Source organism: Haliotis rufescens, unplaced genomic scaffold, assembly GCF_023055435.1.
Source record: "Haliotis rufescens isolate VD_foot unplaced genomic scaffold, xgHalRufe1.0.p SCAF_1, whole genome shotgun sequence".
NCBI lineage: Eukaryota > Metazoa > Mollusca > Gastropoda > Lepetellida > Haliotidae > Haliotis > Haliotis rufescens.
The window spans coordinates 14,783,185-14,796,584 of record NW_025963779.1 but is presented as its reverse complement, the minus strand read 5'-3'; the positions used below and the strand labels follow the sequence as shown (position 1 = coordinate 14,796,584).

At 39.1% G+C, this 13,400-nt stretch overlaps 1 protein-coding gene across 1 annotated transcript; it reads left to right on the top strand.

Moving 5' to 3' along the window:
* The first annotated feature begins 78 nt into the window (after positions 1-78).
* LOC124148878 lies at positions 79-12,903 on the top strand. The gene is made up of 17 exons (XM_046520136.2): positions 79-264; positions 663-753; positions 1,877-2,001; positions 4,369-4,491; positions 4,707-4,785; positions 5,217-5,344; positions 6,019-6,165; positions 6,952-7,069; positions 7,189-7,295; positions 8,083-8,280; positions 8,493-8,592; positions 9,397-9,506; positions 9,765-9,989; positions 10,889-10,970; positions 11,163-11,299; positions 11,462-11,632; positions 11,953-12,903. Exons 1-17 carry the CDS (start codon positions 177-179, stop codon positions 12,393-12,395), a joined length of 2,472 nt encoding a protein of 823 aa, XP_046376092.2. The 5' UTR covers positions 79-176; the 3' UTR covers positions 12,396-12,903.
* Positions 12,904-13,400: the final 497 nt, after the last annotated feature.

The window sequence follows — 13,400 nt, the reverse complement described above, 5'->3', positions numbered from 1 at the left end:
CACATGCGATGACTGTCAAAGTTGATAAACTAGGCTTGAGATAACAGCGTTGTAAATCATGTAGCGCTTTACATTAAGCCCCTGCACTGCAGCGGTCATTACGACCTGCACCTGTATTGAAAGTGTCTCAGATACACACAGAGAAACATTCTGCGTGGACTACGTCTTTCTATCGTATGACCGTTATTCTCGGTCGAGGTGGAGCACTAAAGACGACAGAGATGCGACTTACAGCCCATTTACTTGTGTTGTTCATCACTGCTGGTAACTATATTGATAATTTCCTGGTCATTGCTGTTCAAGCTTGTTGGTGCAATAACATATATTTTCCACACATATATGTATGTACGTGTATGTTTTAATTAAATGAGGGGCGGTCGGATAGCCTAGTGGTTAAAGCGTTCGCTCGTCACGCCGAAGAACCGGGTTCGATTCCCGACATGGGTACAATGTGTGAAGCCCATTTCTGGTGTCCCCCGCCGTGACATTGCTGTTTATTACGCTTTAACCACAAGGCTACCCGACCGCCCCTTGTCAAAGTGTAGTTGTTACATGTATGAATGACATGCTGTTCTGTCTAACACGGCCTAAAACAATGCAAGGACTATGGTGCTGTGGTTATACTCAGGGCAAATCTTGCATTCTTATAAATTCTTTTTCAGGACTACGTTCAACGTATGGACAGAGAGACATAGACGTTGACCACAATGAGAGGCACATTAATGTCTCGGCAAATAATAACCACACTTGGGGGTAAGATTTCTTTCAAGAACATTTGATGTGATATCCAATACGAATACCCAAAGGAGACAGTTACCCTCATCATATTGTCATATTGTATAAATATCATCCTAGAAATGTCCTCTTGTTCTTTGATTTAAAGTACATATATAATTGTTTTATAAAGATTCAAAATTTCTACTTTCGAAATGAAATACTGTCTTTTGTATTCTTCACATGTTGAGGATGAAATAGGTATTATTAGGGATTTTATTTGTTAACAGTTTGAAAGGGAGGGAACGTTTGAAGTGTTTCTTTCCATTTTATCCAAATGAGCACAAGGTGGTAGACCCGTGAAGATCTGGGGTAGAATAGGTCTTCAGCAACCCATGTTTGCCGTAAAAGACAACTATGCTTGTCGTAAGAGGTGACTTAAGGGATCTGGTGGTCAGGCTCGCTGACTTGGTTGGTGCATATCATCGTATCCCAGTTGCGTGGATCAATGCTCATAATGTCAATAACTGGGTTGTCAGGTCCAGACTCGTTCACTTACAGACCGTCATCATATAGCTGAAATATTGTTGATTGGGTTACTTTGGGCTTTCCTCTCAATCTGACACTCCCTGATGAAACTGAATACAGCAACGTAATAATCATTTACCTTGAGTACACCTTGTACCTTGACTTTACACATGATGGTCGTAAGAGGCAACCAAATGGATCGTGTGGTTAGGCTCGGAGGCCTGGTTGATAGCGTGTGCTCGTACCCTGACGGCGTGGATTGTTGCTAACAATATCAACCACTTAATTTTACCATCTTATTTCACTCGATTATATACAGGGCGCCGTACGTCATACTGCTGAAAAACTGCAGTGACGCCAATAATAAACGAACAAATAAACAAATAAACAAACAAATCGCACATACGAACTATCAACCGTTAAACCATGTTGGTTAGGTAACCAGCTTTCAGGGCGATTACTAATAGGAATGTGTGTATTTCAGTTCACATTTAGATTATATAAGAGTGCAGCGTCAAATAACAGTCAAACAAACATTTTTCTCCCTGGATGAAAACTGTAAATCTTGCATCTTTATGCATTACACACTGTATTAAATTGTGCACTTACTTTTTCTGATCTCTGCACATTTCAGATCAGATTCTGCATTGCGGTTTACGTCAGCTTATGAAGACGGCCATATTGTCTTGACAATCACTACTGAGTCCCAACAAACGGGCAACTGTTCAGACAAGAACGCTATCATAACAATCAAAGAAGGTATTTGGTTTGATACAATCCATGGTGTTTGTATGGCATCATTAGGATAAATGATGTGTATGACGATGAGCTTGGCATTGATTCCATTATTAGAGCCAGTGTGTTTAAGCTTATGTCATAGAATTGCCTCAGTTGTATAGTGGATACAGCGGAATTTCTGTGATACGCAGGCACTCGGTATTAATAGGATAAAACATGGACCAGCCGGCTGAGGGGGTATCTGTGGTATGGTATCTGGCTAGGCTAGCACCACGGGCGCGACGTTAAACCCCATTTTACCTCACCTCACTTTATATATCATCGTATCACTTTCATGTGTTTCTGCACACTATAGTGTAATATTCTTTTTTGTTTGTATTGGTGGGTAATTTAAAAAAAAAACATACTTGTTTTGTTTCATGAAACTTGCGCAATTTGACACAATGGACATAATAGTGACAAGGGGGGTCTGAGGTGACGCAGTGTACTGTGCAGAGTTGTACTGTTAACCGCTCACGCCTAGTACCATCGCTATTTGATAGTGATTTATACACACAGAATCGTATTGACTGCTTTAAGCAGATATTTCTGATGATTATAGAACTGCTTTTTATCGCAGTTATTTACATACCAATTTTTCCATCACAAGGGATAAATATTTCAGTGTCAAAACAGTTAAGGACCTTTTTACTGATGTTAATTCGCATTTAATATTAAGCTTTTTAAAAGAAATCGAACTTGTCTATAAATTTTGATGTACTGAATGTATTATTTTATAAATTGGTAGTGCTAATTAATAACTGAGATTGTGAGTGGCTGTACCCTCGAAGGGGGTTGACATTGTGTAAAATTATTGTCCCCCTAAGAGGGTATGTACGTCCCAAATCATTCGAAGTATTTTTATGCATACCAGACTTTTAAAACGTAGTAATTTCGTCATTTGAACACAAGGCTTTACTGGTATACTATCGCCAGTGACTGAAGGGATGATATAAATCCTGCCAGGGTCCATGCAGGAAGCAAAGGTACTGTAAGTCCCCATGGTCCCTGGTATGGTGATCTCCCTTTAGTTACTGACGATCTCTAGCCCATTTTTATATTGTGTTGTCGAGTCATTCTTTCTTCTTTTAAATGTGCCTCAACTAGTTTTAACTCTAATCTGTGATATGCTAGTTATCGTACTGTCCTTCGATGACAGGTTTTTATCAAGTTTAAATTATTGTATTATTAATGTCTAACTTCTCGTCACAATATGGCTGAAATATTGCCGATGTGACGTTAAATATTAACTCACTCACTCACTCATTTACACACCAAAGTGGTAAATTCAAATACATGTATCAAGTTGGGCTTTCCACTGACACGCTTTGACTTAACTACTGTTTGTAGATGCGTTAATAGCAACTGATCCACTCGTCATAGTATCGCTGTTATTAATGTTCTTTAATGATTAGTGTATGTAGGTGTGGTGTCTGCTCGGTGTTAGTAGAGCAAATTGCATCAATATAGGGACCACATACCCAACTCCTGTTTAAAAATGCCTTAATAGTAACTGACTCACTCTTGGCCTCATAGTATTGCTGCGAGTGAGTGTATTGGGTTGCTTGCCGCTTTTAACAGTATTCCAGTTATACCACGGATTGCCAGCTAAATGGAACCCGAATTGATGCTGGTCTCTGACGTTTACCACTTTGGTGAAACCCACGAGAACGGATACCGTGCCGTCAAACCTATAAACATAATTGGGGAGAACTGGGAATCGAACCCACGATCATTGGTTCCTGGCGTGCGCAATGGACGCAACTCTGCATAGAGAATTGCCGCGCCTCAGACGCCTGGGCCACCCGTGCCCAAGTATTGCTGTGTATTCTTCAATGCTAGGTGTATGTATGTATGGTGTCTATTATGTGCTAATTGTGCATATTGCAATTATACTGGCGACAAAAACCATACAAAATACTGACGATGCATGACGATTTGCACTAAACGACATCGATCTTAATTCAATCTTCATAAATTTAGTTGTCTATATAAGTTTAGTTTATAAGACGTATCTGAGAGTGCGATCTACTGAACACAGTACAGTACCACAACGAGGGTTGCAGAATTTGCACTTGAAGAACATGTGTTATATACAATAAAAGCCAAAGTGGTTAGTTCGTTACCTGCTAAAAGGTAGGTTTAGATAATAACTCAAGGGAATAAAACATTTCACATTCATAAGCCATAAAAATACATGGGTTTATTCCTATCAATCTGAAGCTCGTCACAGTTCGACAGAACTTGAATATGTGTTCCTTTAAAGTTTAGAGTTTTTGTATCAACCTAGATTGGTTCATTTTTCTAAGTGAAAATGAATGTTGACTGTCTTTACGTTTGCACCTGCAGCCACCGACGCAACAGGGCAGTTTCTTTGTGGTGACGGAGTCTATGAAAGTCGTGGAAGAGTCGTCACTGCAGTCATTACCGGATCGCAGGACGTCCGTATCTCCTACATATTAAGACCTGCACGTAAGATGGAATGTTTAAATATGTTCTTCATTGCAATATACATTTGAGTGTTTCAAACTTTGTCATCTTTGTCAAGAAAAGAGGCTATCGATATGTCATATTTTTGAACGTACAACACAATCTACGTGTAAAACATAAACATACATATTAAATCTATTTTTCTTCTGTTTCAGTGACGTGTTTACTTTTAATGTTGTATGCATCTCTCCCTTCAGTTTACCAGTGCAATACCACGTTCCAGGCATCGCAAGCTACATCCATTCTCAGGTCGGCTGACATCTTCAGGCAGAATGGGTATGAATCAATATTCAATGATATTTCTATCTTACTCTCTCGTGACACGGCGCCATAGGCGACTGGGCTTCATATACCCACGTGTTACTATGGAGATTCCGAGTCAAAGTAGAAAGCCCAGAATATTTACTGCTCAACGTTTGGTGGAGATATTCTTAGTGTCCCTGATTGATTCTAAGTAATGTCATACAAATAGTATTCGGTATTGCGTTGTCTCGTCACGCCGGAGACCCGGGCTCGAATCCCCACATGGGTACAATGTGTAAAGCCAATTTTCTGGTGCCCCCCGCCGTGATATTTCTGGAATATTGCTAAAAGTGGCTTAAAACCATACCCACCCACACTCGCTCAGCATGTAAACACATGCTTATAATTTTATGTCCAGTGTCCTCTTAACGAGGTGTGGCCTCATATATGTTCATCAATATCAGTTCCAGCTTGTTCAAAGGAACCTGCCGATGGACCATCTATAGCAGACCAGGGTACAATGTCCGTGTTCAGCTGTTGGAATCCAATATCACTTCACCTTGCTCTGAAAACAAAATAAGTGTTGATATTGGTAAGTATTCCCTTGTTTCATTGTGTATCAAATACTTTAAAAGCAAAGTAATTCTTTAACAGTTGACATTTTGGCCATCCTATTTACATTTGTTTAAAGTTGTAACCTAATGATATTTTCGTTATGTCATGGATAAAAAATGTATTACAACCTGGGGGGTTCTAGGGTAGAAAATTGGTCCCTACATGTAGAAACCTATATCTATCGTGAGAGTCAACTAAAATGGGTCAGGCTTTGTGACTTTTGTGATTTTTGTGATTATTTGTTTTCGGGGACCGATGACGTGGAAAGTGGTTCATGATATCAACCAATGGTTCGCCTGCTCCAGGATCGATTAGATTCAGGCCATTGTAGCTGCATTATTGCTGACTGCAGCTTGAAATTTTAAATAAAATTAACACAGGCACGAACTCTCCAACGCACACAGTTCTATTTGCCTTCTAATGAAACTCTACCATTCCTTTTCTTTTTGCTTTTCCGTCAACTCCAGGGAATAAACTATTCCATTATCTCAAGAAACAGATTCTATTGTGAGTAACCCGAAAAATAGTGTGGAAATTCTATGAATGGATCACCAAAAATCGGTGATGACCAGGTGTTCGTGAAAACGGCCCAACCTACCGGTATCATTCTTTATATATGACTATTTATATCATGTTATATGAATTTTCTAGATGATCAGGTCACGTTGTCATGGTGTGGTAATGAAAGCTCTTCGTACACATCCTATCACTCTGAGCTGGTCATCCGGTTCAACATGTCCAGCATCGCTGACGGTCATGGCTTTACCATTAATTATACCGAAGTACAAGATTTGAGCCGTAAGCAAAGCAAAACTTTCAAGCAATATGCTGTGTTCTTATCCAACTTGGAGTAGTACGTATATAAACTGTCGGACAAAAGAAAGTAAACATTCATGTTTGATGGTGGTGATGTTTTTGATAAATTGTATCATAATTGTGTTTTGGGTGCAGTGTTTCAGCGACTGTTTGCAGCTTAGTAATGTTTCAAGTGTATGCTTTCTTTTCCCGTCAGTTTCGTATTCGTACTAACAAGAGGACACGGGTGGCCTAGTCGTGCAGAGTTGCGTCCCTTGGGCACGCCAGAAACCTATGATTGTCGGTTCGAATCCCGGTTCGCCCGGATTATGTTTCTAGGTTTGTTAGCACCATACCCGTGCTCATGGGTTTTACCGAAGTGTTAAACGTCTGAGACCTACATCACTTCGGGCTTTCCTCCCACATTAAGCTGACACGCCGTGATTTAACTGGAATACTTTTACAAGCGGCGTTAAACCCAACCCACTCACTCACTCGTACAAACAAACTTTATGAATCCACGTGTAACAAGTTTGTTAATAGTAACAAACAACCAATTCATCCAGATATCTTATCCTTACTTAGTTGTATGTTATACTGATGCCATTTCTAATAAACATTATGTATTTCGGAGAGCTACATGTAGACAAGCTCATATATTGCAAGGCATGTACATTAATATTAAGGCATGTATATTAATATTTGATCTGTGCTGTAATTAGGATTTGCTACGACTTCGAAAAATCTTTTCTTGCAAACAATAATGATGAAGTATTCATGTATGTGCAGCTGGATTCATCAGCAAGTGTAGATCTTCTTTTCCTGCTGCTTACCTGCCCAGAACACTCACTTTTAACTTAAACGTCACCTCCGACCAGAATTCACGAGAAGATAAAGAAGGCGAAAGGTATAGTTTTCAACTGTTATACAAAAAAAGTTTGGGATCATGAATATGTTTAGAGATTTGTTTGTACTACTGTTGTATCATATACTTTTAATGACAAGCCTTTATCATTTTTATCATAGACAGTGTTACCTGCTGCTCACCACATATGATTCCCATGTGTTGGTAACAGTTCTGCAATCGTCGCTGCCTTCTACCTGCTCTAACGATACAGTTCAAGTTGTCGAAGGTTCGTGGCTAATATAAATTGATATTTGAAAACAAATACAAAAGCACAGAAGTGACTTAGCTCCCGTCTACCAAAACGAATAGACAGATTGCTGGCGATTACCCGTGGGTTTGTTTGTTGTTTAAAGCCTCACTAAGTATTATTCCAGAGATAAGACGGTATTTATTGGTCCTTTTTATCCAATGAAAACAAATTGTGGAAGACTGATTTATTTTCAAATCTTCTCGTCAAACATTAGTAGAGAAGATTTGTATTATTTCCAGTCAATGTCACGAAATGTTTACTCAGTCCAAATGATGTGGATTAATTCAAATTTGAATACCTTTTCAGTTTGTTATTGTTTTGAAGGTGCACTTAAGAATATTTGAAAATGTACCAACTTTAACAAGAAAAAACACATAGAGTTCAATCACGAAGGACAGATAATCCGTAATTCATAATTTGGATAAATTTATTAACTATAATGTACATTATAATTTGTAGAATAAACTTTGAAAATCGTTTAAAGTGCCAACCATAGTGGGAAACTTCACTAAAGTTAAGTTTTTGTTCAGTTAAAATAATGTTTTCAATTTATGAGGTCATAAACAAAGGATGACGTCGTTTCACATTGTTCTCAACAATGCAGTAATCTGATCTCGTGTCGCTTTTACTGGCCTGTCAGTACGGTGTTTTGTTAAACTACAGATGCGAAGATATCTTAAACTTATCGGCCCTTTTTACACTCAGGGATAATATGATCCATGTACATTTCATAATAAACCTCACATTGTGTTCTTTCTATAAGGACCTTACCTGCGAACATCCTGGTGCGAGCACTCAACACCCTCCGTTCAGTCAATGGGGACCTTTTTGATGATCAAGTTCAACGCCAGTAGTGTAACCAGTGGCTCTGTCACTATACAGTACAGAACAGTTACAAAGTCATGGAACACAACCCGACCTTGTTACTTAAATTACAATTCTGCAATCAAGAGTATCTGGTGTAAGAACGTTCTTGAGTGTTCCTATTTCAGCATAGTATGTTTTATACATGTTTTAATTCTTAGTAACCTATTTTAGCAAAAGAAATATTTAGACTCTTCTGTTTTAAAATGATTATATAATATCACCAATCTGAATTAGCTTTAGTTTAGAATCACGACGATGTTGTTCATGTATTTTATAAGAAACCTTTATGTTTATTCACAAATGTAGCATGGTGGTCGTGCCCCAGTTACCTTCCTTCCACGAGCTTGATGCAGACCTTTACAGTGACAAACAATGACTTTTTCACTGTGTATCCATATTTTCCAAGGTATGTCAAATGTCATAAACATGTCTTAGTAACAGTTGTTATCCAAACCTAATGTAAATGAGATGAAGGAAACTGTTTGTTTACAAAGTAGTAGGTGTAATGTCGACAGTACACAAGAGTGCAAATCCTGTACTTGTGGCGTGGTCACCATAAAAAACTTTCAGATTGGAGGTTTAATGCTATAATCTACTATTATTCGACGTGATAATGTGACATTGATTTGTCAGGCTCAAATCATGTTCGGATGTTTTTTTTCCGAAGGAATACACCCCTATAACGTTATTCTCGATTAACCTTTCTATCATGACAAATACCTCAGAACCATTCGCCTCAATTACGTCGTTTCAGAAGTGATGTCATCATCTTAATCTCTCCTAACTTACATGTATTTGAAGCTCAGAATTTCTGTCGCTTATGAGAGTACTTTCACTGAAGGACAAGTATTTTCGTCGTACCATATGGATAGGACTCATAGGACAAAGACGCTGTGGTGGCGAATGGGCCCTGGATATCTCAATAGAATAGATATATAATGCACTGAGGATGCTACGAGTTCGATTGACGCCACTATGGCCTTTTCTCTTCACATTATGTTGCAACGCTGTGGCTTTACCAAACGTCTGTCTTAAGTATCCTTAAATTCCATTTTTACCAACTCCCAGTGTCAGCAATGATATTCGGTGATCCATACTTAGTTTTCACCACTATATTGCCTTTTACACCCAATGGAATCAGCTTCGGCAGACTGATTAAGCGACTCAGCGTCTTATACAACGACAATGTAATGGCACGTTTAATCCCCAGAATGACACGGGAATGGAGGATCCAGACAGGCATTCGCAGATATGTGTATACTGAAATTGAGACCTATCCAGGTTTGAGATGTTCGCATGGAGTCATCCAAGTATATGATTGTAAGTTACGATTTCATACATTAATCTGGCCATTTCACATTATTTGACATGTGTGACATAAGCATAGTGTATGCACATGTGTACAAGCATGATACTACATCTGTTTGAATATTACTGTTATTCGTCTAATACCATAGTACTACGTATATCAACTTGCAGTTCAGTAGTAAATCCGTGACTCCATTGTTTTGTTGTAGAAGTTTGCTCGACTTTAATGTTATCATTATACGACACTATATTGCCATTTCAAACTTGAAGGTGATGATACCCACAGCTACAGATACTTAGGTTCTTGGTGTGATGGTAGGGCCAATTATACGTTCAGTTCAAGATCATGTATGGCCGTACTCTTCAACGCTACACACCTCTATGAAGGGAGCAACGCAATCTTCTCTTTGAAGTACAAGGATGTAGAACAGTTGCCTTCTGGAACAACAACTAGACCATCAACAACCTCGTGGCCGTCGATGACAAGCTCACCAGGTGATAGACAAAACACTATAGCTAGTAGTATCTTGACACCAAGAAAATTGTTCCACTGTGGCTGTTGACTTCAGGCTGGCATAATATCGCATGTGAGACCAACATACAATCTAAAGTTGGAATATATTTCATAAGAGAAAAGGGGGAACGGGTGGCCCAGTCGTCTAAGGCGCCGCGATTCGCTGTGCAGAGTTACGTCCCTTGGGCACGCCAGAAACCTATGATTGTTGGTTCGAATCCCTGTTCGCCCCGATTATGTTTCTAGGTTTGTCAGCACCATACCCGTGCTCGTGGGTTTCACCGAAGTGGTAAACGTCTGAGATCTGCATCACTTTGGGCTTTCCTCCCACATTAAGCTGACACGCCGCGATATAACTGGAATACTGTTACAAGCGGCGTTAAACCCAACTAACTAACTCACTCACTCACTCACTCACTCATATGATTTGGTTGGTTGGTTGGTTTGTTGTTTAACGCCGCACTCAGCAATATTCAAGCTATATGACGGCGGTCTGTAAATAATCGAGTCTGGACCAGACAATCCAGTGATTAATATCATGAGCATCGATCCGCGCAATAGAGATCGATGACATTCATCAACCAAGTAAGCGAGCCTAACCACCCGATCCCGTTAGTCGCCTTGTACGACAAGCATAGTCACCTATTACGGCAAGCATGGGTTGCTGAAGACCTACCCCGGAATCACTCATAAGAGAAAACTCTATGTACAGTTAAACTGCGAAAGATAAAGATAAATGTGAAACCAAAGAATGGCATGAATGTTCTGCAATGAATCAATTCTTGCATTTTGTGACACATCTGATTCCAGATGAATACCGTTATGATTAGTTTTTGAACGTTGTGTGCTGAAGAACTCTTTTTGCATATTTCTATATAAGCACAACCTGCATGCAGTGAGGTCACACGCAGTGTCACGTCGGGTGTTCACAGTCGGGTGTTGGTTATACCTGCACTTGCCAGGTAAATATTCATATAAATTACCACCCTAATATTTAATAGACCCGCAAGTCCAAAGGCAACTAAGATGTTTTAATGGAAACAAAACCAATATATGAGCAGACTATTTTGGCATGGAATCAGTTTTTGAATTTATAATGATTAATTAGACACAAAGCCTGTTTACTTGTATGAATACGTTTTACTTATTTTCAGAGTAACATGTAGATGGAGAGTGACGACTTCAGTCCTTGCAGATTCTGAAAATCAAATAGAACTGAACCTGGAATCCGTGGCCTCAGACATAACAAGCTCCGACATGTGTTATGGCAGGTACCTGGAAGTGTTCGCTGGTGCGTTAATATGAACACCATGTAACATCATGTCATATGCTGATTATAATATCATGTTGATATCTTTTATTTAATAGTATTATCCGCAATTCATCATTGTTTCAAGGTTAAGGAGAATATGCATGCATGCTTTAAAAAGCTATGTGCAATTTGCTTTTTTAGGTCCGTCCTCAAGCTCTCCCTTCTTGGCCAGGTGGTGTGGTCAATCTAATGAGACACTGGTCAGCACAGGTCAAGTTATGTTTCTGGTGTACACTGGTGGTTCTAGTTACCCAAGGCTGCCCTGGTCAGTCCATTACCAGACCATAGTTGACGACAGCGTCCCTGATGCTGGTACGTTTAGTGTTGTAAACGCACAAGTTGCTTTCTTGAAAATATAAAGTATTTTGGTCTGTTTTAACGAGAGGTAATTTGTTATCAATAATATAAAGATCAATACAATATGATGTAACTGTACGAACAATGTCAAACTTCAACATAGATCCTTACGTGTGTCTACCATCTGCATTTATGTATGTGAAAGAGCTCAAGTAAACGTACAATTATTTTTCGGACATATTTTGAAATATATCTTGTAGTTGGGTTTTTAAACATGGAAGGCAATAAGGGTACATTTAGAATTTTATCAACTTCTTGCGGTATCTTTGTTTCAGCTTCACAGAGATCATCCCGCTCCAACAAAACCGGCGCCATTGTAGGTTCGGTGTTCGGCGTTGTTGTGCTGGTTTTGGCCGCGGCAGGTGCTCTAATTGCGTGGAGAATATACAGTAGAAAGAAAATGTCACCTTATCAGAACCAAATCATCTGTCACAGTGAAGCGGGGAGTTCTGTATTTACGGTAACGCCACCATCTTTCTCCAATGCTGTTTACGAAGAAGTGAAGTCGCCGGAGATAGGCAAAGAAGCAGTTAGAGCCCCTTGCAACGTGTATGACACACCTAACACCAATGAACAACCCGAGTGCCACCGTAATCAATACTTGTCTCTCTATCAGCCACTTGATCCCGGGTTTCCCAAGGGTAACGTCGAAGACAAATCGGCTACCTACATGTATGATAACAATGTTCGCGGGGGAAAGGGGGATCCTGAGATCTAAATGACTGAAAGGATATGCTAACTTCAATATTTCCATATTTGTCTTTGAAAGGAGGAATCAAACTTTGTTTTTTACTCAAAACACATAAATTTACAGAACATTCAGCATTCCCAATAAACGACTTTGTGTAAAGCCTGATCAATTGTTTCCATGATTTTCGTGAACAGTTTATATATTAAACAAAAGTCTCCGTGATCCCTATTCCTCCCCAAGAATATCCGCTATAAGTTGACCGAAGATGGAACGGATCGGACTGGACTTTGAACATGTGTTTGTGTGTGCGCTTGAACTTAGAAATAAATATTGCTACAATTAATTGTGTTTATTTTGCGAATGTATCAGAAAACAATGTATTATTTAATCATGAAATGTGTGAAGTTTTCTCTCGTCCACAACATTCAGTAGAGGACCGAACAATGCCTGCCTTTTGAACGTATTTATTCATTAATTTGCTATGCAATGACTTTCATAAAAAATAAGGAATATAATGTAATAAACGTTTTCAAAGTAAAACAAAATAGTTCCTGACTTGAAATTAAAAAGATGCCACCATACACGGGAATGTCGAGTAACCAAGAGTCAAGTAAATGGGTATCTGTTTATTTAAAGTGTACGAAATGATTGTACATTTATACCATTGTACCAAATGACGTAGTGTGCCATGCTATCATCCACTTGTTTCGCTGAATCGAATTCAATTACTCATATGCCGTCGTGATACAGCAGTTGTTTGTGGCTGTGGGGTAAACAACATTCACGCATGCACACTGTACACAAATTGTGCTAAAACGTATACATTATATTTTAGTTGTCACAAAACTATTAAAGAAGTACATTGACGTAAAGTGTTATGATTCCAGTAAAATATGACTGCCCTCTCTTGGTATAAAGATGAAAAGGAACTGCTTTCTTGTTTGATATTGATAAATAGCTTCGTTCAGCGCCAATAAATCGTCAAAAAAACCTTGTAAAGATCAACTCGCGATGGCCACGTGCACCAGCAGC

Coding starts and splice junctions, on each gene's coding strand:
- LOC124148878 (XM_046520136.2), top strand. CDS start 177: ATGACCGTTATTCTCGGTCGAGGTGGAGCACTAAAGACGACAGAGATG. Junction 754..1,876: donor AATAATAACCACACTTGGGG/GTAAGATTTCTT, acceptor TGCACATTTCAG/ATCAGATTCTGCATTGCGGT. Junction 4,786..5,216: donor GACATCTTCAGGCAGAATGG/GTATGAATCAAT, acceptor CATCAATATCAG/TTCCAGCTTGTTCAAAGGAA.